At 44.3% G+C, this 27403-nt stretch overlaps 1 protein-coding gene across 1 annotated transcript in view; it reads left to right on the top strand.

The window, feature by feature from the left end:
- The window catches only part of LRPPRC (leucine rich pentatricopeptide repeat containing), a 156899-nt gene extending 138420 nt beyond the window's left edge, over window positions 1-18479 (top strand). The window contains exons 33-38 of the mRNA XM_066595564.1: window positions 5024-5148; window positions 6808-6923; window positions 11448-11519; window positions 13380-13464; window positions 16506-16648; window positions 18238-18479. Of these exons, the coding sequence (XP_066451661.1) occupies window positions 5024-5148; window positions 6808-6923; window positions 11448-11519; window positions 13380-13464; window positions 16506-16648; window positions 18238-18312 (616 nt within the window). The 3' untranslated portion in view covers window positions 18313-18479. The remainder of the gene's footprint in view (window positions 1-5023; window positions 5149-6807; window positions 6924-11447; window positions 11520-13379; window positions 13465-16505; window positions 16649-18237) is intronic.
- The last annotated feature ends 8924 nt before the right edge of the window (window positions 18480-27403 follow it).

Below are 27403 nucleotides of genomic sequence, written 5' to 3' on the forward strand. Positions count from 1 at the left end.
TACGTTCGGACAGCTAAGCTCTAATTTGTATAGGGGCCTTTGCTTACTTAAAGAATAGCCGCTAGGTGGCATTAGAGAGTCATTTTTTATTTTGCCTGGAGGACAACTAATTTGCAACTTTTTCTCGAAGAGACCATTGCTCTACAAACCAGATCTCCATAAGGAGAATCGGTACCTCTCATATGAACAGTTAAGAACATTGGTTTCCAATGCTGGATTATTGATGACCTATCCTCAGGGTAGGTCATCAGCAGGGGTCCATCGATTGGGATCCCCATCAGCTGATTCAAGTGACAGGTGAGCGCCGCTGCTGTTCAGTCAATACCAGGCACCACACCGTAGATTGCATAGCAGCTGATATTCACTTGAAAGGCCAAGACATGACCTGTTCCGATGTCTTGATGTATGTGACTGATGTACATGATGTCACAGGCCAGAGAAGAGACCACAGCGCTCACAGCCTCTTTAATCAGCTGATCGACGGGGATCCCAAATGGCAGGCCCCACCAATCAACTATTTATGACCTATCCTGATGATGGGTCATCAATAGTATAGTTCCGGAAAATCCCTTTTGAAGAAAGACCATCATCGGTACTTCTCACTATGAAACTACTATTGGTGGGAAATAAAGATCAGTGTATGCATCATTTTCTGTTCAGATTGTTCCCACTGGTGGACATAGTCTGCAACCCATTTACATATCATCAGTGGTCAGTCCGCGGACTTGTACTGGTCCAGGCTCTCTTCTTGCATCACCCAACAGTGGTTGGGATTGTTTTATGGCGGTAAATACTGTTGACAGACTTTCTTTAATTATGCAGTTTCCTAGTCTATCATTTGACGAGGCTTCTGAGATAGAACTTCCAGAAATTAGGGGATATATTCATCCAGAAACAGAAATCCATCATTTTTTTTTTTTTAGTCTGTCTAAAAAGGCATAGTTTACCTTCATGGTGCCGTTTAATGGATATTGATCTGCTAATTTCATCTGACAATTACCTGGCAGTATAGACTGAATACCCTGTTGACAGACAGGGATAGCTGCCTACAAATTGCTGTGAGATTACTAAATGGAGTCCTTTAATGGAGACATTGCAGTAATTGAAAGCACTTCCTGGTGTCTATACGTTGCCTTCTTTCACTACCATCTGTTCTCTGCGTAAGTGGCAGCAGCCAAGGTTAGCTGTAGAAATGATCTAGATGGTATGTATGAAGCTAAAGAGCATGTTCACAAGTTTCGCTTTTGACAGATTTTGGCACAGTTAAAGCCGAAGGCAATCCACCTCTATTGCAAAAAACCCTATTTACATGAATTGGGAAACACCAGTGCGGATTTCAATTAGCGACGTGGAAAAAGGGATTCTTTTAAACTCTGTTTGCTACAGGAGAGGTAACAATTAGGCCGCGTCGATGGCAGTGGGGCTGGGCCCGCGTCGATGGCAGTGGGGCTGGGCCCGCGTCGATGGCAGTGGGGCTGGGCCCGCGTCGATGGCAGTGGGGCTGGGCCCGCGTCGATGGCAGTGGGGCTGGGCCCGCGTCGATGGCAGTGGGGCTGGGCCCGCGTCGATGGCAGTGGGGCTGGGCCCGCGTCGATGGCAGTGGGGCTGGGCCCGCGTCGATGGCAGTGGGGCTGGGCCCGCGTCGATGGCAGTGGGGCTGGGCCCGCGTCGATGGCAGTGGGGCTGGGCCCGCGTCGATGGCAGTGGGGCTGGGCCCGCGTCGATGGCAGTGGGGCTGGGCCCGCGTCGATGGCAGTGGGGCTGGGCCCGCGTCGATGGCAGTGGGGCTGGGCCCGCGTCGATGGCAGTGGGGCTGGGCCCGCGTCGATGGCAGTGGGGCTGGGCCCGCGTCGATGGCAGTGGTGTAGAGGACACAGGAACACCAATCACTTGATTGATTGGAAGTCCCAGTGATCAGACAATCACTGATCAGACACGTCACAGGATAAGTGAATAAGTTCTTATCTTGGAACAAGCCCTATTAAAATATTGACCTACCTCCGGATAGGTCAGCAGTAGGAGATCAGTGTTGGTTCACCATCCAGGACCATTTCTTTAAAGTTGTTTCAAGAGGCCATGGCAATCGGGTGAGCACCTTTTCTCAGGTCAAGGAAGCCCTGTTCTTTTGTTGTGTAACCTAATTACAGCTGAGTCCCTGGCAAGTGAATGGGATTGAGCCATTAGACCAGGCACTACCACTACTCAATATATGGCGCTGTGCCTGGTAGACACTAAAGCGCCTCAGCGTCTTCAAGCAGCTGATCATCGGGGGTCTGGCAGACCCCATCTGTATATACTACTGAGGATATCCAGAAGATAGGTAATCAATATTTCCCCAGAAAACCCGCTTAAAGGGTGGAGGGGTTCTGAGATTTGAATATTAAATGACCCATTATCAGAATAAGTCAACAATATCAGATCAGTGGAGGTCTACCCAGACCCCCCTATTGCCAAACGGAGTTGTCATCCCACGTTATGCAGACGGCACGCTTACCGTGTGCATCTACATACACCCACCGTCGTAAACATATTAAATTATTAGCACAGTCCCTCGCAGGATAAAACCTAAAGCGCCAAAGTGTTGCAGACAAATTATATTTATTATCAGTTTTTGATCATCGGGGGTCTGGGTAGACCTCCACTGATCTGATATTGTTGACTTATTCTGATAATGGGTCGTTTAATATTCAAATCTCAGAACCCCTCCACCCTTTAAGCGGGTTTTCTGGGGAAATATTGATTACCTATCCTCTGGATATCCTCAGTAGTATATTCAGATGGGGTCTGCCACTCGGGACTATGGCTATTCGGGTATCCATTTTTACCACCACAACACAGTGTAAGCAGATGGCTCCAATTCGGTGCTGGTAATTTTATATGCATCTCCCATTAAAATCAATGAGAGCTGCGCCTGCGAATACCAGCATCAGCCGCTACATGGGTCGGAATGCTCTGCTTCCCCATCAATACACTGTTGTGGCACTGACAGCAAGCACCTAACCAGCTCATCGGCTGGGGCCTGAGCGGTAGACCCCAGCCAATCAACTATTGATGACCTATACTGAGCATAGATCATAAGTGTTGTTTGCCTAGAACACTCCTCTTTAAAGGGAACATGTCATACACTGATAGAGGGCCCAAAGGTGAGAGAACAAGTATTTTGGGGAGCAGTATTTCATACAGACAGGGTGCTCTGGGCCTGCTATGTCTCTGCACAAAGTTTGTGCGTGCATGCAGTATGACTCTTCTCGGCTCACTCTCTATGGGAGAGCTCATGCACAGAGTGGGCTGAGAAGAGTCATGCAGTAGCAGGTATGAACTTTCCTAACTTTTGAGCTCCATAACATAGTTTATAAGGCTCAAAGGTCATGACTGCTTCCCTTTTATGATCAGATTATCATTTCCAAAGATTCTTGTCATTACATGGAGGTTAGATTAATACTAAAGCTCCTCCATTAGATTTGTACATACAAACGGTTACCGGTGCGTTTTGCTCATTGAATTAAATCATTTGCTTGCTCATTGCCCTTAACGTCACTAGAGTAGCAGTTATACGTTATTTTGTGGCTTTTAATACAAATGTGATCTAAAAGTTCCTGCTATAAGTACAGGTACGCCATGATGAGTTAAAGAGCGGCTCCATTTGCTGGGTGCAGAATCACTGATTTTTCTCAAACCATTCTTGCATGGCCTCATCATACGAGCAGGTAGAGCGGCTGAGAGCCGGACCGAGCCATTGCCAAATGGAGTTGTCATCCCACGTTATGCAGACGGCACATTTACCGTGTGCATCTACATACACCCACCGTGGTAAACATATTAAATTATTAGCACAGTCCCTCGCAGGATAAAACCTGAAGCGCCAAAGTGTTGCACACAAATTATATTTATTATCAGTTTTTGAATTGAGCCGGACAGTTGTGGAGGGAAGTGCTGCAGAAAAATGTTTAATTCACTATTACTAGAAATACAGTCAGAGGTTTTCTACATAAATTATTGAATAGGGAACATTAATGTGTGTATTTGGCATACATAGTGCAACCTTCTCAGTTAGCTAGTCAGTTTTACTCAGAGGGAAAGGCAGTGTTCGGGTCACAGTCCATTAAGCATCACTGTGACCTGACATTTCTTAAAGGGACTATCCAGAATTTTCTTTTAGGGGTGGGGGTGGACTTTTTTTTTTTTTTTTACCCTTTCCTTTTTTTTACCCTTTAAGTGTTGGACAGCTCCTTTAAGAAATGACAGGTCACAGTGGTGCTCAATACCAGACAAGACCTAACCAACTGCCCCCCACACTCCTCTTACATTTATGGGTTATGTCTACCCTTGCACTTTTTGCACTTCACCCCAATTCATTGAATGGCGCTGAGCTGCTGTACCAATTTAGGAGTCACTTCAAAGGCGGTAAAGTTACATAATTGTGTGAGACTTAAAGGGGTTGTGCCAAGATGCACCAACCCTCTGAGGATGCGGGACTTGGAGCAATCAGCTGATGACCCAAGTTCTGCTTTCTGCAACCCTGGCAAACAGCGTCTCTTGGCGTTGGGGAACTGTGTCCGGTCTATTTAATTTTCAGCGGCTGCTCGATGGAATAATGTAGCATAAAAGGGTGGCAGAGGGTTCGCTCGGACAGGAGCTGCGCTCTATTGTAGGACATAGAGTGAGGTTAGAACAGAGGATGCCATCTTGGCACAACCCCTTTAGAAGGGTATTTCCAAGATACACTTTTATCCCCTGTCTGTGTGATTGGGAGTCTCACCGCTGAGACCACACCAAGTCTTGAACAGGGTCCGGTGTCTCCCTTTTCTAGTCACTGTGGGGTCTCTTCCAACCCCTAGTGACGTCCGAATGTTTAGAGCTGTGGCTGCAGGAGTATGGGGGAAGAAAAACCAAAAATCAAAGAAGCGAAAGAATTGGTGGAATGGTGGTTATAAACGGATAGTAAGTGCTGCAGTTGGAGGGCATTAACAGGTAGATGTATATCTTAAAGGTTTCACTGTCACTTAATATTCTAATGTTTCAGTGGAAACGTTGAAGAAGGAATCTCTATGTTGGAGAACTTGTATCTGAATGGTTCAAAAGATGTGCGCACAATGTACTTGATCAGCCACTTACTGAAGAAAAACATGGAAGAAGTGGTGGAAAAAGGTATGTACGCTTTTAGTCTACAGTGGTTTACATGTAGTAAAACTATTATTTATACACTGAAATGCCAAAAGTCATGGGACAGGAACTAATATCATGTAGGACTTCCTCTAGCCTGGCGAAGTGCTGCAACTCAACATGGCGTTAATGCCACAAGTGCCCAGAAGACGGCTGGAGGGATGTTGAGCCATGTCATCTGGATAGCCACCCACAGCTCCAGGGTATTTGTAGGTGCAGGATCTAAGGTGTGAAAGGACCACGTCTGCACAGCTCATAAATTGGCTCATGTCAGGCAAATGTGCAGGCCCCAGGAACGCTCCAGAATGCTCCTTGAGTATCCCATTCCATCATTGTTGGGGACACATTAAGGGCTGCAAATGGTCACCAACATTGGTTTTTCACTTGTTTTAAGTGGACCAGTGGACCCAACCCATGCCATGAGAACATACCCCCATACCAGGGGGAAACCACCTTGTTGACAACTGGGGTTCATGGGGTCTGCACCACACATGAACCCTACCATCAGTCCAAAACAATTGGTACTGTGACTCATCAGACCACACCACTTGTTGTCAGTACCTTAGGGTCCAGTTAGCAACATCACTGGTTAGGTTCATAGTGATAACAGAGGCACTCTGGTGGGTCTTCTGCACCCAAACCCCATGGAAGCTAAAAAAGGCTACACTCACCTGCGGGATGTGCATGGGGGGTTGCCTCCTTCATTGAATGTTCGATCTCCGATAATTCATGTTGCAAGCACGCTGGCCAGTGCTCAACCTCACTCACATGATAACCCCTCACAACTTGTGTGGGGGCTTCCAAGCCGTCCCCTAAGCTAACACCACTTCATTAATAATTTACATGCAGCTATCCCATGACTTTTGGCATGATAGTGTATTTCTCTTATCTTTGCCTTACATCTATGGTCCAGTGCTACATATGTAGGAGGTTTTATATAATAGATGTAGATGGTTTCCAGGCTTAAGAAAATGGCTTTAAGGACAGATTTACTATTCACAATGTACTTTTTTTGCCCTTCGGAAATGACGCTGTCTTTTCTACTGGATGAATCTGGTATTACAGCTTTGTCTCATTCATGTAAGGCCTCTTTCACACGGGCTACAAAACACATGTATGTGAAGCCCATGGTTCCCAATGCGTTTTTTTCACATGAGAGAAGTTTTGTAGCCTGAAAGAACCCATCGGAAACCACGGGCTGCACATACATGTATTTTGTAGCCTGTGTGAAACAGGCCCAAAAGCTGCAATATCAGACAGAACCAGAAAAACCTATTTAATAGGTTTATTTTAGGATGTGTATAGTATTGCACTGTTTACAATTTTTACATTCTTGGAATAACTGCAATACCAGACTCTGCCACTCAGAAATAGCACCCTCTTGTCCACTGGCCAAGAAAAAAGTGCATTGTGAATCGTAGATCTTTTTACTGAAAAGCGTTCTTTGTTTTGGAGAAGTCATGGACTTTTTTGACTTTGTGGGAAATTCACTTTACATTTCGCTAAGAAATGTGGACCTCCCAAACACCGTAACTCCTTTAAGTTGCGCTCCACTTCACTTTGCAGGTGCATGGTCTTATTTTATTCACTAGGAGTCTCATTTATGCTGCTTCACAATGTGCACCATCTCTTTTCTATTGGCAGTGAGCATCTTGATAGAGCGATTGGCCCATCAGTTTGCAAATTACTATCCAGTTACTTCTCTTTTTGTGAATTACATTGAGGTGGAAAGACTAGAAGAAGCCAGGCAGCTACTACAGGTAAATTAGTAAGGGTTGAAGTGAGTTACACACATCTTATTTTGTAGATGAAAATAAATTAAACTTTTTCCGCAGCGATTTCAAGTAATTTATTACCCCCTCACAAAGCTGGGTACTCATTTTACCGGCCTCAGAAGGATAGAAGGCTGAGTCAACCTTGAGCCGGCTACCTGAACCACGTGGGGATTAAACTCGCAACCTTCAGGTCGTGAGCGAGAGCTTAAGACTGCATTTCTGCTCTGTTCAACACAACTTCTTTATTGGTTTACTCCTTTGGTGATCTGTAGATGAAGGGTTGTACTGCTGCTAGGACCCCCAGTGGTCGGCTGTAATATGAAAATGGACTTGAAGGAAGTTTTCCATTGTTCCCTGCAGTGCCTCCGCAGGAGAAAATAAGTATTACAGAATTCTTATTGAAATCAAACATGTTGAGTCCTCCAGAACAAGAGATGTCTATAGTTGCTCTCAATCCTGGTGAAGAGATGAAGGTCCTAAACAGGAGACCACCTTCCTATCATCTCAGGATTCCCTAATAGCGTATTTAAAGATAGGTCTTTTAAACTTGACATACCTTTTAAGTGGCTTTTAAATGAAATATAGGATCAGTATTGGTACGGAGAAAATGAAATACTAGTGCAGGTTTATAAGGCGCTGACAATCGAGTTAGGTGCTCATTTACCTTTTACAGGAAACGGGACAGCTCCATTCTCTCTGCAGTGGTAAGGCTTGGTATTGCAGGCATTGAAATAAATGGGAACTTCGCCTGCAATACCAAGTGGTAATGCGGCTGTCTGCTTCCTGCAGTAAACAGCTCAGTACACAAGTATACCGTCCCAGCAAACAGCTGATCAGTGGGTTTCCAGGCTTCTGACCCCCTACTAATCTACCATTGATGACCCCTAACTTGAGGATACACCATCAATACTTTACATCTAGACAAGCCCTTTAACTCAGTAATATGGTGCCAACACGAAGCAATAAATATACTGTGGCACCTATGATCTATGCAAGGAATTAACATTTTGCTGAGCTCAGAAGTTGAGTTTTCAGTGTGGTTATGGTCTCGCTTTACTGCTTGCTGTTAAGCGATGGATCACTCTATATACATACACGATTTTTTTTTTTCTTGGTATATTGAAATAAATTATGCAAACGTCACAAGCAAGCGGCACGTAGTTGCATTTCGACAGGGACAGACGTGACCGTTCCATTAACACAGATGGTCAAAATGGAAACATGCGGTTACAGTAATGCCTTTATACAGCATTAGCATCACCCAAGCTCACGTGCTGATTGCTTATTACAATCTCCTTTTTTTTTAAATTTTTTTCCTTTTTCATTCTCCCGTGTGTCACTGGCACGTTAAATGAGAAATGCAGGCTCTTCCCAGTTGCCGACATTCTCTTCAAAATTAGCAATCGTCTGGAAGCGAGCCGGCCGCCTTCATGCCGCTTTTACATGTGCTAAGTATAAAGCTAAGCCAATGCGGAAGGAGCGGTTGGTGATGAGAACTGCCACTGGTAGTGTACACAAACAGAGGCAGATGGGGAGTCTCTTCCCTGCAGGTGGCAGTCAAACAATCACAGTGATCCCGCAGATTGCCGGGTTTGTATAGACTCCCTGTGTCAAATTAAGGCCTGTTACCAATTTCCGATAGTAAACAGTACTATATTCACTTAAAATGCTTAGCAGCTGGTAAAAAAAAAACATAAGCCGTAAAATAAAAAGCAAAACCGCTGCTTTAGTCATCACGGCAGACATCAATTTGCATGTTAAGAAGCAGCCGAACCTGAAGGATTTCTCTGGAAGATGGGACTGCCGGCAATATGTAACTAGGATGAAGAATAGGACATTATGTAAATGGTCTTCAGTACTGAGGAGTGACACACGCAGCTGGGGATGACAGCCCGAAGAGGAGCAAACACAATACGGTCACCATTTAAAGGAACAGTACAGAAATTCTCATGAAATGTAACTTTGCAAATACTATTGCTTTAGTGATTTTTGAATTATATGCTTATATCTAAAGTGAGTTATGCCTTACTGGCATTTAAAGCAACCCTCTGATTTCAGGACAAAATTGTGTCCCGGGACCAGATGGGTAGGGGTATATTACCTGCAGTTTTTTGTTGTTGCCATCCCTACAAGCCGCCGGTTCGGAGTCCCGTTTTCAGCCATACAAGATTGCTAATGCAATCTTTAGACTACCTAATCCCCTCGGGACATTGGTGGTGGTAGACTACCAATGCATTATACGTGCTCCCTGATTGGCTGGAGCTGTTCATGTGATCTGCACTGGCCAATCTAAAGCGGTGCACAGAGTGCTATGGAAATTTTTTTTAAATGCTGCAGTCTCTTTAGACGGCCAATAATTAAGCCCGGGATCGGCGGATTTGAGGGGCAGCAACTATAGGTAATATACCCCCTCCTGTCCTGGTACAGAATTTTTGTAGTGAAATCGGAGTGGTGCTTTAAATTCCCACAATGCAATATACTCTAATGTTAAAAAGCCTACAGGCTTTTTCTTGCACCACACTTTGACCCCTTTTCGTGACCCTTGTTGGATGATTTTGGTGTCATTAGATCTGTGACATCCTCACCACCACCGTATAATCATAAAATAGGAGTTTAACACATTGAGTGACCTGTCAGGCAAGGTCAAAGTTCCTATGTTGAGGGTACGTGGCCTGGATAGCGACAGGAGCGAATGCTGGAGAGAGACCTAAGAAGTGACAGGGAAATGCTATAATGAAGTAGACTTACAGGGATGAAGGGGACCATGAAGGAAGGACCGAGGCGGATAACTGAATTCTTCCCAGCGCAGGCTGATGGAGGAGACCCAGAGGCATGAGCGGCTGGCACAGACCAGCTGGGGAGGGAGGGCCCAGGGAAATCCCCACATCGCGCGCAGGATAAGAGGGCTTCCCTGGTCGTCGTCCGCCCCCCAGATGAACTGAAAACCGAGTAACTCCTAACAAGTTGGTCTTATATGAAGAATATTTGCAAGCAGCACTTCTCCGTTAACCAATAAGGTGGGACCCGGCAGTAATGTACAAGCCACAGGAGGAGTCAGGGTCCAAGACTTATAGACAGCAGCAAGTTGGTGATTTTCGCTCGCTTGCCGTGTCTGTTCCCGTGTTTACACAGGACGACTGTGACCAGTAATCGATCTTTTGGGCAATTACTTGGGCAACTATCGGCCTGTGTAAAAGTATCCTTACCTATAGTCCTCTGTATAACCAGAGATGATAAATTTAAGGGTTTTGATGAATTCTTCCATACCTCTGACCTTCGGGCCTACTACATCTGCAGTAGGAACCTATTTGATACCAAAGCAAAGTTGGGGCAATTACAAAAGATTTTCAAAAAGATATTGATAAAAAAAAATCTGACCATTGTTGGATTTTTGCGGTCTTTATGTGATCCCTTAGAAGTATCTCACATGACGCAATTTCACAGCAAATCATATTACTCGACGTTGTCATGGAACTCCCTCCCCTGGAGACCGCCTTTTAAAAGTCTTGTCCCAGCACTTTAAATTGGTTCACAAGCACTCTGTCTTTCGTGGTTGCTACTCACTAGGACCTGTGATCGATGCAGCAGTGACCACCTCTATCCAGTGATTTGGCTGCAGCGATCACATGTCCTGGTCAGCAGAAACCAGGAAGGACAGAGTGGTTGTGAAGCAACTTTTAAGTAGCGGGACAACCCTTTTTTTAATAATCGGGATACTTTTATCTACAGCTTCTGTAAATAAATGTCTCCCAAAATGCAATTCCCACATGACAACACAGCTATAATTTACAGTACCGTCTCGCGTTGATTGACTGTACGTCACTTTGCGGGGTGGCACAGACACTTGATTTTTCAGGCTTGTCATGTAAACTTTTTTTTTTTTTTTTTTTTATTTCCCTGGCAACTTTAACTTTTGTCTCTCTCTCAAGAACTGTCTGTTGCATTGAAAGGCTTTTATAAAACAGATTGAAATCAGTCCTTTTGTATGCATAAGTGTAGGTAATTATACTTTAAAGAGAACTTGCTTTGTACATTTTAATTTTTTTAAAGAAACGAACAGTTATCTCCCTGACACCTTATTAAATGTATAATTAACCTTATGATCCTGAGCTCACTTATGAATGCTTGGCAGTATAATTGGAGATGAATAGAATTCCTCCCCCCCCCCCCCCTCCCATCTTTCTTTTCCAGTCCCTAAACCTCATTTCTTGGTTCTACTGAAGCATTGGTTTATTTTATTTTGTCTTTTAAACAAACCTACAACGCACGTCGCCAAGGACACGCTTATGACAGATTTGGCGTGATTAGGCAGAGCCGTACTGTTTGCATTTACTCATCCTATGCTGTGATTAACTCGCCGTGTTTTGCTATGGTGCCAACTTTTGTACTTTTTTATTTTCTGTCCTTGAGTTTATTTTTGTCTCTTGCTGTTTTTGCTTCTTTTCATGTTGCTTTTTTTTCCCTAAACCCAAGATATCTGATATATCCAGATTCTTCCCTTACTTACAGAGATGCAACGCCATTGCAGAGCAGAGACAACAGTTGACCACATTTATTATCAGACGGCTCTATAAGAAGAAGGTACGTTTCGAGTAATGCCCTATCTACATGGGACGACTGTTGAATAAACGATCTGCACGAACAGGGGCCGTCGGCGCTAGTGGTTGGCACTCGTGCTGAACGTTTAGACTGGCAGATGACTGCTGGGCATCGCTCACTTCTCGCTGACTTTTTGTTAAGCTCTTCACATTGTATGTAAACTTTGATCGGGGAGCGTTTGGACGCAGCGAGAAGGGAGCGAACCTGCGATGTTTATGCTGGTTTGAAAGTAAGCGACAAACGGATATAGTGTACGATGGCTTTGCGTTTAGATATAACGACTATCGTGTATTTTTGTTTCTTTGAAGAAATTTTGCGTTGTAATCGTCCCATGTAAATGGCCCTTAACACGGTCATCACTCATACCTGGCCGTGATAAGCAAAGGGCTTTGCTTTGAGAACAGAGGTCTATGGTTCACGCTCAAAAGAAACAAGTTATCATCATGAGTTACAATAGTATATTATACCCCAGAGCTGCATTCACAATTCTACTCATTGTTTTAGGGAACCGTCGGTAAACGAAGGCCTTCGTACACATTAGAATTTAGTCGTTGGAACCCACCTATAACTGAGGAGCTAGACAACTCTGTAATGTGTATGGGGTCGTCTCAGTTTTGCCCCGATAGATGATGTTGAGGGAAAGGGGAATCGGGGACATTGAATTTCAACACCTGATTTTTTATTTTATTTTATTTATTTTTTGTTCCCTGAGAGATAAGCCGCTGCCAGAGACTTCTAGACGCAGCTTACCTTCCTATGTGCATTAATACTCAACCAAGACAAATGTGTATGGGGGAGTTAATGGAAACGGCTGTTGGACGAACGATTGATTGTCTTAACAGTTGTTAGTCATTTCCTGAGTATTACCCAGGTGATGTAATTATTATCCCTACCTCAGACATTGCCACAGGTGTTCTTACCATAGGATATCCTGAAAACATGACCTGTTGAGGGTCCCTGAGGACTGGAGTTGGGAAACACCAGTAGAGGGGATAACTTTTAATTCTGGTACAACCCCTTTAAATTGCTGTTTGACCCTCAGTTTTTCATTTGATAAAGGGACCTCTGAGCTCCAAAAATTAGCAAACAGACCTTTTCTGGTTATCTAATAAAGGTATCGCCTCTAGAAAACTTTTGTGTCTTCTATACAAGAGTTTTTAACATCATATTTATTTTTAGTGCTATGCTAGTGAAGGCACTATGAATGGATCGCTGGCCGAGCATTCAATGGGGCTGTTGGTAATACCAGAGTGGGTGCTATTGGGGTATTTCGCAGTCCCATTAAAAGGAAAGGGTGCACTTGCATGACCAGTGCCTCATTCAGTCTCCTCTTCCCCACTGGGGGTTGCAGTGACCCTGCAATGAGGTGGGGGGGGGGGTTGGGGGTGGACACAAGACCTCCATACTTGAGATCATCATAGGTCTGTCTCAGCAGGGAGACCTACACTGATCAGCATGTTATTCCCTGTCCTTTGGATGGGGCATAACTTGAAATTCTATTACTATGCCTTTAAGATGTTTTTTAAATGAAGGATAAATAATTTCTTTTGAGTTCTCAACCCTTTTATCTGGAATTCTTTCCACTAAGCGGTAATCACCACTAGTATTGTCGTAAATGTAGCTTTTTGGCATCCCTCACGTCCATTGGCAAACTATCAATGGTGGTTCCAAGTCATCTAGACTAAGGGACACCCTTTGAGGCTGCTCTCCACTCTGGTTAAACTGCACCGGAGTCTAGGAACGGCCTCATTCATGATGTCCAGATACCCTGTTACATGTCTAAGATGAGGGATTTTGCACCCTCTCCCAATCTTAATCTCCTCTTTTCATCTTCATCTACAGGAGGAAGAAGCGACTAAAATAATCGAAGTACTCTCCGATCCATATTACAAGCAAGTCCTGTACACTTTCAAGATGAGAGGTTACGGTAAATGACGTGATTCCAGCTTTGCATCTTGTCTTTTTGGTTTGACATTCCTACAAATAGAACGAGTGAAAGATGATTAACTGTATTAGATGCTAGATTTTTCGGTTTCTTGGAGAAGGCTTGTGAGTACTAGTTCAGCATCACATGTATATACACTATGTGATGAAAATATTGGACACATACAAGGTGTAATTCGATTTTTATTTGCATTTCGCAAGACTGTATTGGTTTGTCTTTGGCCTCAATGACTGCAGTAACCCTCCTAGGCTCCTTTCCACTAAATTCCTCTAGATGTGTCGATGGCTTTTGCCTCAGAGGAGAGCTTCAGATAGTGATGTGGGGGATGATGGGAATGCACGGATACGGCATTCTAGTTCATCCCAAAGATGCTCGATGGGATTGAGGTCTGGACTTTAAGCTAGCCAAAGAAGTTTGCAGACATTCTGCTCCTCCAACCGAGCCTCAACACCTCATGCTGTATGACATGGTGCTCAGTCATGTTGGTAGAGTCACGGTTGTACCAAAGTATTGCCACAGGGTAGGTGATGCTGCATTGTCTAGAATATCTTTATACCCGTTGGCATTGGAGGTGGACTTCAATAAATGGCCCTAGTTCTTAACAGCAGAAACACCCCTACACCCCAGAACCACCTCCAAACTTCACAGCTGGGATAATGCATAGAAACCACTCTGTAGGCAACCGCCACACCCGAGTATGACGATCCAGTCTGAAGATGGTGTACTGTGATTCAGCCGTCCACAATACTTCCACTCATTTACAGTCCAATAATGACGCTCCAAGTACCATCGCAGTCGCCTCTGTGCATTCACTGCTGTGATCGTGGGCTTCTGTGCAGCCGCTTGTCCATGGTAACCCTTCACATGCAGTTCCTTATGGATGGTTCTGGTGCTAATGGATGTTCTAATGGCCTACAAGACCGCCTGAGCGAGTGTTTCGGTAGACTATGTGCATGATGCCTTTACAGCTCTTACAGGGTTTCATTGTGCACGTTCTGTCAGTTTATGAGGTTTCCCGGAATGTGGCTACAATGCTACAATGTTTTCCATTTCTGAGTAACGTTGCTAACGGTGAACTTTAGAAGATCCAAAAGTTCTGCAATGTCCCATAGTGATTAGTTGCTGAGGTGACATCCCACCACCGTACCCCGTTGGAAGTCTTATCCAACTCCACAGCTCGTGGTATTCTGATGGTATATGCCTGTGGGATGCTATCCTTGATATGCTCACACATCCGATTTGTAGATCCTCTTCACCTGACAGCACAGGATTGGTGGGGTTTCTTATACTTTTGTCAACATAGTGTATTATGCATCTTTAAAATGCCCAACAAATGTGGCTCTTGCTGATACAACAGTCAGATCCCTCTGTCTTGACACCCTACATGTAAATAGGACAGGTCCGTTTTTTACCCGTTTTATGCCAGTCGTAGGGTGGTTGCGATAAGACTCTGTAATCCGGTGTAGGCAATCAGTTGCCACAGCAGTCACGTGCTATTCCCCTGGCATCATGGCTCCTATCGCTGAGCAGTTAGGCCAGTAGTACAGCACATGACTGCTGCCACTACTGATTGGCTGCAGACGTCATATGCTGCCCACTACTAAATGAACATCCGATGGTAATGAGAGATGAGTACGGTATGGCCGCTCTCTCATGGACAGTTTGGATTCTACATGCGGGAACCTGCAGCAGAATCCAGCCCTGTCCCCAGCCGGCGACCGCGCATAGCTGTCATATATAGCGGATGCCCGCCATCAGATATACTTAGTATAGTTTGGGTTTTTTTTTTGTTTTTTTTTTTTAAATCTGTCTTTTACCTGCCCCGTCGCAAGGCGATGACATGAGGACCTGCGACCTATCCGCAAAGTCAATTGCGGATGGGCTGCGGGTCGGAAAGCTTCCATTGACTTCAATGGAAGCCGTCCATGTGGAATCTGCACTAAAATAGGACATGCTGCGATTTTATTTCTGTGAGCGGAAACCTTAATCACAGTCCGCTCATGTGAGCAAACATGCGAATATTCTGTTTGATTGTGTGCGGAATACCGCGGATCGTCTGTGCGGGTGACTACCGTGGATTCCGCAATTCAAATCCGTTCGCATGCAGCCGGTCTTGGCCCTTTTTAGTTTTACTCTAGCGGCATTTGTTTTTTTCTTTTTCACATGAGAGATCCCCTTTTAAAGGGGTCGTGTTAAGATGCACAACCCTTCTCAGAATCTGGACCTTGAGTCCTATACTCATGGCACCCTGGTAATCAGCTGATTTTGCTAGGAAAAGCTGCAACCAGTTACACAACTGCCCTGCTGCAACTACTGCAGGGGAAATATAGTATTACAGGCTGGCCATTCACATGAATGGCCATCTTATAATACTACCGTTGGGTGGCAGAAGGTCCACCAGCATAGGAGCTGCTCTTACGGAGCTGCTCTCCATTCTGGGTCATAGAGGTGGGTACCGTGCGGGACACCCCGCTATATAATATCCATTTGCCATAATATTCCCCCTTAGAGCTTTCTTTTTAGTTTACTCTTCCCGTACCTAAGTTTCCAAGGACTGCAGTATTCAGGGAGTTGGACTGGAGCGGTACACCTGTCAAACCTTGTGAGGTCGCAGGTCTACACTGCAACCATTGGCTGTTCAACCTGTCTCGTAGCCAAGATTGCCGCTCCCCACCACCGGTTGTGTCTTGTATCACCGCTCAAAATGAGTAACTTTAATAAAACTGTTCATCCAACTAACGAAAGAAATCTGAATGGAGCTTTGGAGCCGTCTCGTGAAAGCCTGAACAGGTCCTAACTGCAATACCAGATCCAGCTCATGGAGAAGAGGTCTTCTAAAAGAATAGTAGTTCTATTCTTTTATATATATATTAATGCACTTTTAAATCTCATGGTGACTTATTTTTGTAGCATCATCTGAACACTTCACGCTCCTTTTTTTTTTTTTTTTTTTTTAATAGCCATTTACTGGATTGTTTTACAGAGTCACCTTTTTAATCTGTTCCCTTTAAATTTCCCTCTAGCCCACAGGAGGGACGTTGATGCAGCACTTGCTTTGTATGAGCAATCCAAAGCAGAGCACATGGATTCAGATGAGCTGTTCCTAAAAGTATTGGCAGGTCTTCTAAGAGACGCAGAAAGGCCTGTCCCATTCTCCGAGCCCCCAGTGAGTACTTCCTAATTATACATACCTCTACGTCCTCCTAAACACAACACTGTGGTCTGTGTAAAGGGAAGGGGGAGGGGGGGTCCTGCTTAATTACACGGGGATTAAATCTTGTGTGAGTATCCTCTACGGGCCGTGTGCACGTGAAGTGCTCGCAGCTCCGAGCTCCCGGATTAATTTAGTTCTACTTTTGGGAGTCGATAACCTTCTGCGGGTTATTGTGTTTTAAAAGCCTGCGATAGAATCAGCCAATGCACATCTGCAGGTCATATTGAAGGTAGAGCCTCGCCCGGCGTCCTCTGAGGAGGAAGCTTTCTCATAGTTTCGGAGCTTGAAAGGTGATTTTTTTTTTGTTGTTGTAATCCCTTTTATATTTGCTGACCACTAATTGCTTTTGTTTGGTGCCGTTTCATTTTAAAACAAGCGTTTTCTTCTAGAGAACAACAAATCCTTGTTTTATTTCTTCCGAGGTTGTTTGCAGCTTTCAACTCTCTATAGCGGCAACCGACCATCACACGTAGTTCCCAAGATGTGCAGATGTAGATTAACGGTGACATTCACAAAGCCCCCTAGGCTGGAGGAAATTTAGATAATGGTCCGCCGCGTTTTGCGCGACATTTTGAAACTGTTTTGTTTCTAAAATACCCAAATGAGAATAATTTTTATTTTTTTTGGTTTTTGTTCGCCTCTATTTGTAGTTTCTTGTCTCCCCCCCCCCCCCCCCCCACCTCCCCAAATGTTAAGCAAAAGTTGCATAGTTAAAATGTCAGTCGCTTTCTGACTGTTATCAGGCAATGTGCGAAGAGCGAGAAAACCAGAATCGTAGAAAAACAATAGTAAGCCACAAAGTGAGATAAAAATACTTCGCTAATTCCCATGGGGCTCATGCGTTCTTTTTCCAGCGGAATTCCGCATCTCCTTGTGTATTGCGCACCTCCCATCCATTGACTTCTATGGACACCTTTGGTACACAAATATGCAGAAAACGAGAGCATGTTCTATTATTTTTTTTTTTTTTCACTTGCACAGCCGAAACACGCACGCAAAATACGGAAATGTGAATGAACCCATTAAAACCAATGAGTTCTATTCTCTGTGCATTGCGCGCGCAGATTATGAGCAAGCGTTATTACGCTGGTGTGAAGCCGGCGAAGGGTTTTGTGGCTTTTTATTTTTGAACCGACATTTGGTAGTATCTACAAACCTAGCAGAAAAGCGTGTAACTACAGAGGCGGCCGCGGAAAAGTAGGCAAGCACTGCAACTCCATCACACACGAAGAATTGATTTTTGGTGAGACCTGCGGTGCAAATATTTCACCACATCTGGACTTGCCTTAGTGTGTGTGCGGAGGCCATGGTCTCACCTGGAGCCTGAAGGGGTCCCTCTGTCCCATATACAGAGGCCAGTATTCTAAAAGGTGCCGCAAAGTTGAGTTTCAGGTAGCAGAGCTGATGATGCTCTGGGTAGTGTAGCAGAGTCTCCTGTGTACTGGTAGAACAACATGGCGGTATCAAGATTGAGGAGTTGGCTACTCGGCTGTACAAGATCTTCCATTTTCCTAACGCTGTAACTTATTCTATTTTTGTAGGAAAGCATGCAATATTATAAGGAAAAAATGAAGACGCAATGGGCGCAAGGCAAAGACGATCAGGAGGTGGACTGAGCTTTTTTTTGTTTTGTTTTACATTTTTACAATGTGTTTTTTTTTTTTTTTTCTTCATGTGTAATTTGTTTCCTATTGTAAACTGTAATGTGACTTACCTGTGACCCTTAATTAAAATACCCCCAACATTAAAACAGTCTGTATACTCGCGTATTTTCATAGCCGTAGATTCTCTGATCGTTTTTTCTTTCATCGCGGTTTCTTGCTACTAGGCCAGCTTAACCAGGCCGTAATATGGCTGCAGCGCTAGAACCCGACAACGTAGGGCAAGGTAGTCATAGAAGTCCGGGAGTTGAGGCCAAGTTATGTGAAACTGGACTTGGCCTGTAGACTTACTGTTAGAAGGTGATGACTTCCCTATAGCTGACAAGGGAATTATGGGAACCCACAACTTATGGAACAACACAGAGCTCTACAATTCTATATGCCAGAGGAACCACCTATAAGACGTTTGCCATGCATGGTTTAGCGTTCCCTTCCCTCTAGACCATAAGCTCTGTATGACACTGCAATTCAAAACTGGACATACAGTTGTAAGAAAAAGTGGAACGACCTCGATTTCTGCATTGGTTACAAAAAAAAGTCTGATTGTTATCCGCGTTACAATAAAAAAAAAAAAACACCCTCCTACCTAATACACAAATAGTTGGACCGTTCATGTTTTCATTGAGCAATCGTCCACAATGCAGGGAGAAAAAGTTAAGTGAACCTCTCTGTTAATGGCTTCTCCAAAAGCTAATGGGCAACCAGTGTTTGAATTAGACCTCTTTCACACGGGCCACAAGGATATTGCAGTTTTGTTCTGTGCGCTATCGCTGCATTTTTTGCAGTGATTTTGCAATGTTATGTCGCTGTAAAGTAGTGTGACTTTGTAGTGCTCTTTTTCCTCAATTTCATGGGGCTTGAAATGGGGCTTATTTTTAGGGTAGGGCTATCTGCCTTTAAAAACAAAAAACATCACCTATCAGGCGCTGTCTGCTCCGGCACACTTGCTTGTCGTTTTCAGACAGCACTTCCTGGTCAGAGGTTCAAAATTCCCGCCTACAGGAAGTGCTGGCTCTGATTGGCTGAGCTGCGGCACTCGAGAACCAATCACTGCAGTGCTCGATGAACCAATTGCAGCCATCGCATTGAATGGCTGTGATTGGTTCATTGAGAGCTGCAGGGGTTGGCTGAGCTGCGGCGCCCCATAGCCAGCACGTCCTGGGGGCTGGGTTTTTTAACCTCTGACGAAGCCTTGGCTGAAAACTACAAGTAAGTGTGCCGGAGCTGCAGAGAAGTGCGCTAGAGTGGGCAGCGCCTGTTAGGGGATGCATTGTTTCTTTTTTGTTTTTAAAGGCAGCTAGGGCTTATTTATGGCTCAAACAGTAGGACTTCCTACTGTAAAAGTTGCAGCGCCCGAAAACTGCGTTTTTGTGGAATGCAACACAAAAGAAGGGTCCATAGGGAAACATGGGCTACAGAACATCGCATGCTGTGATTTATTTTTCTTGCAATGTCGCAGCCTACAAAACATGTCTAATGTGAAGGAAAGCATGGGCTTCACATAGATGCTATTTGTAGCACTGTCATCGCTAGAAAACCGTGCAATTTTTATCGCTCGTGTGAAAACAACTTTAAGGAGATGAGATTGGAATTGTGGCTTTCATGGGTGTGTTGCCCATTAAATAAAACCACTCAAAGCCTGGTTTGGTGACATCTGTTCTTCTCAAGAGAGATTGATTACTGTGAACCATGCATCTTTCAGAAGACTCGTTAGAGATGCATGAAGCTGGAAAATGCTGCACAGATTTTGCTAAAGACCTGGATCTACATCAACTGGAAAACTGTATTGTTGATACTATGATAAATTGGAAACGACCTATCAAAGTGAAATAAATCCTTGCACAAGCTGACACATTTATATTGCAGATTTCCATAGAATCAATGTTATGCTCACTTCCTAGAAATGTTCCTGTTGGGGTGTATTTACAGGGGCAAGTTTCACACCTATTTCTCTGTTGTGAGATGCACAGAAATCGCACTTAAAAAAGAACCCGTTGTTCCTTCATGTCTGTCTGGATTGTTTAATAAAGAGAGCGTTTTCCCCCCACGATGGACTTACATCAGTTGTGGTTTCCAGCCAGTCCTTGCATGGGAGCCACTGCAGAGGAGCTGGTTTCTGGATTGTATTGTTTCATTGAGTTAATTTACATGAATGATTTTTCACGCGCACCGATGGTGAGAGAATGAACAATCGCACTATATCCTATTTCTGGGCAATTCTGTTCAAGAATCATCCAGTGTTTCCTATGGGAGGCGAAAAAAATTGCATTGCACATGCATCTAAGGGCTTTTACCCACTAGCGTTTATTTTTAACGCTGCGATATCGCTGCCTTTTTTTAAATGGGACTTTCTAATATTGGAATCGCGAGTTTGTGCAATGCAATTTTAACATTAGAAAGTCCAGTTGAAAAAAAATGCAGCAATATTACAGCGTTGGGGGGGGAACCTTACACTTAGGGCTTATACGCACTAGCGGTTTTTTTTTTCATGCAAATGTGTTGCGCTTTTTCAATTTTTACCATTGGAATATGCAATTTTCACATGTTTGTTAAATGAATGTACAGCGAAGCAATCACATCGCAGGTTTACGAGTGCAATATTGTTCCGAGTTTCTCAGACCGATGTCATACTTGCTCATGTAAATGCAGTATGAAAAGCGAATGGGGTCAGAAAGTAACCACTAAGGCCTCATGTCCACGGGGAAAATCGGGCCCGCCGCGGATTCTTCATGGAGAATCCGTAGCAGGTCCCTCCTGCCCCGCGGACATGAGGCCAAAAAATAAGAATAAACTCGCCTCTCCGGACGCTGCGGTTCTTCCTTCCCGGACGGATCTTCTTTCTTCGGCCCAGCGGATGTGCTCGGCACGCTGGCAGCGGGCCGGGCACATCTGCCGTGCCGAATCCGGCCGGGAAGGAAGGGAAACCTGCAGCGTCCAGGACAGGTGAGTTTTAATTATGGTACGGTTGTTCCGCGGATCCGGACAGCTTCCATAGGCTTCAATAGAAGCCTGCGCCGGAGACCCGCGCCTGAATGGAGCATGTCCGGATTTTTTCCTGCACGCGGGACCTGCGCCTGCAGGGAAAAATGACATCCGCAGGTATTTAACTACCTGCGGGTGTCTAATGCATCCCTATGGGGCGCGGATTCGCGTGCAGGAAAAACGCTGCGGATTTTAAATCCGAATTTGCCCGTGGACATGAGGCCTAAAATGGAGCATGTCCGGATTTTTTCCCGTATGCGGATCCGCGCCTGAAGGGAAAAATGACATCCGCAGGTATTTAACTACCTGCGGGTGTCCAATGCATCCCTATGGGGCGCGGATCCGTGTGCGGGAAAAACGCTGCGGATTTTAACCCCGTGGACATGAGGCCTAAGGGTGCATTTAGACACAAATATGATCGCTAAAAAGATGGCTTTTGAGGGATCATTTTGCATAAAACTACTACTTGGTAGGAATGTCTATTAGTACCAATTAGTAGCGTGTGAGCTGCCAGGAGCTGTATTCAGGGAACAGACCACCCGCTGTTCGCTGAATACATCCCCTTTGTTCTGCTGGTGGCAAACAAGTTGTAGGCTGTTCACCGTATCTTTACACTTCGTGGATCATTGTATGATATACAGTTATGTACTGAAAACTATATGATGGGCTACAATGTATGAGACCTAACTTTTTTTATTGCTTTGCTTTACTTACTGCATCTTGTACTAATCCAGAATTGGTCTGTTTTATAGCCTATTTGTCCCAATTCTACCTAGACTGCTGAACTGACATCTTCCCCGGTTATTCAATCTCTGCTCATTGTTGTCTTTACACCAGGCATTGTAATTGGTATCAAAATTTCCCAGAATGCAGTGTGGGTAAGAAAAGGGGCTGCTGAGATATTAGATATCAGCGAGTTTATCATCCAGGTACAACTGAATCCATTATCCAGCAGAATTGTGAATGTAGCTCTGGGTTACAACATAGATGAAACTTGGCTCTTAGTACAACACAAGTGATACAGTGTATTCACAAAGTAACTCGCCTTATTACATGATCCTAGATCCCCTGGAAGCTAAAACATATATATATATATCTCAAGAATCTGCCATTGAGCCGTATTGATAGACTGCATATTAACCCCTTTCCAGTCCACTGTCTGACGTCTAAAGACATTATGATTTAAGGCAGTACCGCTCCGATGTTGGAAGACGTCCGTCGGGGTTCTCTTACTGTATATTGCCAGCCTCTCTGCTGTTGAAGCCTATCCAACGTGTCACCTCATGCAGTACTGGCTTTAGACAGCAGATAGCGCCGTTGTATAACGGCAGAAAAAGAGTAAGCCCCCCTAGGAAAACCAGAATACAAATTGGATTGGAAAGGGTTAAGGTTTAACTGTATGAATGGTGCCTGGAGTATGCCCATATAGCAGGTACAGTAGAGATCTGTGCCGACTGTCAAAGCCCTACAATTTGCATATATTTTGGGAAAAGCTTCTGGTATATACATTGGTGGAAATGGAAAGTGTTACACCCAGAGCTGAATAAAATTTATGGAACTTGGATCAGTCTCTCTATATATGACGGATATTGAATAATTAAAAATTGGATGAAGTACGAGTATTTAGTATGCAAATTATTACCAGACGAAGGTGCCAGACCGGCAGAGAAACGCACTGCCTCCTGACTTCTAATAATAAGACTATTTATGCATTACATCGCCGGTTCTCCATGTAGCACGCCAAAACTTTTATTCAGCCGGAATCTATACCTGTATGGATCTTTGAACTTCGTACAAGGAAAAGTCTGACCTGTGATGAGGTCGGATAATTGGCATGCTTGAAATGGGGGTGTCGTAGCGTGAAATCTTCCAAAGAACTGGCCATAGTGCAATAGCGAGTGGTTGCTCGGTGGATACAGGAAGCTTCCAGTACTCACATACGTAATAAGCCCAACTCCCAACCTTTTTAACATTGGAGACACCCTGAAAATTGGGTCTGCTGAGCTCTTACTTACAACTACCCATCTGTATTGTGAGAGTGACAGCTTCTTCTGACAGTCCTTAACCAAGTTAAAATGACCTGGTTGAGAAACCTTGCCATTTAACAATCTGCCAAATTTTATAATTAAGGGGGTACATATCACAAAGGCATCATACAGTGGCAATATGGCCCTTTGAGATTCACAATGAAGTTCCATGTAGGTTCCATTATCTTGGCTACTGTGTGGCAAAAACCCAAATCTGATGAATAGAGATTAGAGAGAGAACGCTAGGATAAAGCAGTTACTCGAGTGAGCATCGCTCTCTTGAGTAACTGCTTACTGGTCTGAGCAGGCTCGGGGTGGGGTGAGAGATCTTTTTCTCTCTTCCCCCGCCGCGCTACACACACACACACACGCACGCGCACACGCACACGCACACGCACACACGCACACACACGCCTGCTCGGGCCAGTAAGCAGTTACTCGAGAAGAGTGATGCTCGCTCGAGTAACTGCTTTATCAGAGCGTCCTCGCTCATCTCTAGTTATGAAGTTTTTTTTAAAGGGGGAAACCAGTATTGATGTCCTGGGTGGTAGAACCTGGTACTATAACTAGGTAAGAGGCCATTTTGAACTGTACTGTTATACCCAGTTGTGCAGTTAGAAGAGAAGGGGCTTCATAGCAATGTTTCCAAATTAATCCTCGGTGTGCTGTATTCCAAAGACTTCTACCTAAATAATAATGTAAAGCCATTCTTCTATGCTATTGTCCCTTCCAGCCTTGCGGGGGCTGCTGATCTTGCATTGCTGCCCTATGTATTTAGATTTCACCTGCAATCACGTCACGCAGCATTCATGCAGCACTGACTTTAAACCAATGGGAAGTAACCATCACTAGTAATCGCGGTTACATGTGGATAGAAGCTGGAGTTTGTGAGGCATAAAGGAGGCATCAGCACAGCTCCGCTCTCTGAACGCTCACACCAGTCACTTCTCAAGCCACCAGCACAGTAATTGTTTTGGTCACTTGCATAGTTGTAAAATTGCTCCAGTCCCGGGTGATGCATCCAGAATAGTTATGTGGCTTCTGTGTCAGCAGGAATCCGGGCAGCTGTTGATGTAGAGATACAAGATCACAAACCGTAAAGAGATTTTTATAACTGTTTCCAGCAGCTGATCTGCTATGAAAAAGTAAATGTACCCGTGCTGCAGTAAGGTCATAGCACTTCTCACACAAGCCCTAGTCTACAACGCTAGCCCTGTTATACCATTAACCCTTAGCACATACAATGTGCTAGGTCCATAAAAGATGAGTTTCCCCAAATCAAATCAGCCCTTGAGTTGTCATTTCTTTCTTTCTTTTAGATTAGTGACAACCAATAAGGCCACCATTCCTGCTCCAACGCAGGTAGTCGCTTTACTTTTTAGACGCCTGAACGGGGCCCACTGTTCTTACAGTAACGTGTAATCCTCTATATAGTTCTGACCCAATTTCCACAAGGAAAGACTAGAAGCAAAGGGAGGAAACTGAAAGGACGAAGACACAAATTAGATATTAGAAAACACACTTTCTGACAGTGAGGGTGATCAATGAGTGGAACAGGTTACCACTGGAAGTGGTGAGTTCTCCTTCAATGGAAGTGTTCAAACAAAGGCTGGACAAAAATGTCCTGGATGATTTAGTGAATTCTGCATTGAGCAGGGGGTTGGACTTGATGACCCTGGAGGTCCCTTCCAACTCTACTATTCTATGATTCTATATGTAGCTTGATGCCCTGGCCAAAAATGTACAGCCTAAGGCCCTGTTCAAATGGCGTAATTTACTGTGTATTTAATGCAAATGCAACCAACGCTCAACTGAAAACTGAGGACATGAGTCATTAAGGCTGGGGTCACACAGGGCGGATTTGCCGCGGATTGCCGTTGCATATCCGCACTGCGGCAAAACCGCTGCGTTTGCAGTGCAATGCAGCACAAATGAGATTTTCCAAAAAGCTGTTCTCACAGGACGGATTTTTTCCGCACAGCCGCAGTGCGGAAATGCAACTGCGTCGCGGTTTTAAAAGATGCAGCATGTTCATTCTTTGGTAGTTTCCGCAGCACTTTTTTGTCCATAGACCTCTATGGACGCAGCCAAAACCACACCAAATACGCGACAAAAGTAAAAAAGCGCTGCGGAAAAAAACGCTTGCGGATTTTTCCACACGAAAATCCGCAGCAAAATCCGCAAGCCCAAATTAACCTTTGAAGCGGTTTTGCCGCAGAAGCAGTTCTTCTGTGTCAAAACCGCAACGGAAAAACCGCAGCAAAACCGCAACAAATCCGCCCTGTGTGACCCTAGCCTTAATGTACTATATGGCCCTGGGAAAGAGCCACATCCGAGGCCTCCGTATCAGGGTAAGTTGATCACCAGTGGTTAATAGCACATTGAAAGCGAGTCTTTTGCAACTGGTGATTGATTACAGAGATGTATGACTATCAGCAGTTCTGCTGGATGAGCCATATGAGTCTTTATACAAGAGCGATGAACTGATTGAAAGATTGCGCTTACGAGGGATGTATTTAGTTATGAAGAACGAGGAAGAAATGATGAATTCTTTCATTGATTTTTACCCAGAGATTTCTCTACGGTGCTAAACATGGATGTTATCACTGACGGAGATTATGAATGAATGCCTCAGATGAAGTTCTTGATCAATAGATGGGAGAACATTTCGAAGAAGTGATACATTTAATGTAATTGAAGATCTATGAATTTGTAACAATATAGAAGGATTTGGACACAGATTATAGGGTTGTCTCATGATTGGTTGTCTCATGATCAGCCCCTTTTTCTGTGTGCTTGTGTCAGTACTGAGGGTAGTGGTATAGCACCGCACGATACGATACGATGCAGCAGGGGAAGTAACCAAAGTTTACAATATTTATTAATACATACAGGAATAGAAATGGACAATAATATGGCAATAATGGTTAAGCAATTCAACTTTTTACCTTCAAATACCTTACTGCTAACTAAATCCTGGGAATGATACTACTTTGTGCACATTACAAAATAGTGCTGCAAGCGCAGTGTCAATAATGCTGTACAAAGATCTGTCCTGTAGAACAGAAAGACAAATCACATAACAGAGTTCTTCTTTAAAGGGTAAACCCTCTGCTAGCATCAATCCAGTATATTGGAAACAAAGTGCATGTCCATAACCATTACAATTTCCTAAACAGTCCAAGTCCCTTAACGTGATACCTCCTATAATAACAGACCTGTTGCTTAACTATGTGCACACCCAATGCCTAAATTGAGATTGGACTCCCTTACGGTTTATTGCATTGGAGGCATAGCTTTGCTGATCCAGGCTTGGTCACAGGCATGACTCTACCACCGTTCTCCTCAGCCTCTGTCACAGTCCAGATGCCATTACCAGGTTAGGGACATAGTTCAGACATGCTCTATTTTGGATTCGGGTAGTAGGCAATCTCTGGTTACTCGGTAGAGTCCTCTCCAAGCAGCCTTCTCACAACTAGGGGTCCAGGCTCCCACTGTCTTTTCCTCTCTTACCAGCAGCTGCTCCTCTCCAGCCTGTTGTGCCTCCCTTGGCAGAACCTCAGTTCACAGACATCTGGAGCAGCCAAAAATTGTCCTTCACAAAACCAGGGCTCCATTCACCAGAAAGTTCCCATTGAGCATGCTCAAATCTGATGTGCCAAAATTCTGCTTATATTTTGGCGCGCTCGGTGCTTTTGATATACTTTTTAACACATCTTCCTACCCATCACTATAGCAACTGTTAACATTTTAGGGTAGCCTCTTACAACAGCAAAAGGGGTTGGTTTAGTTATTGAAATCAGCCAATCAGCCATCCCCCTGTAATGACGCCACTGACAAGAAGAATCCATACCATGTGATTCAGTTTTGGAACTGGCAATCACTACTAGTTATTAGTATTTATAGTACCAGTGTTTCTGGTGGCGCAATACGCCACTTACTAATGTGAATATATATAGTGAAAGCGATTGGAGTTGGCCAAAATATTTCTGAGCAAATAGTAAGCTATTGGCATTATTTGCAATTTTGATGAACAG

The sequence above is a fragment of the Eleutherodactylus coqui genome, chromosome 3 (genome assembly GCF_035609145.1).
Source record: "Eleutherodactylus coqui strain aEleCoq1 chromosome 3, aEleCoq1.hap1, whole genome shotgun sequence".
Lineage (NCBI taxonomy): Eukaryota > Metazoa > Chordata > Amphibia > Anura > Eleutherodactylidae > Eleutherodactylus > Eleutherodactylus coqui.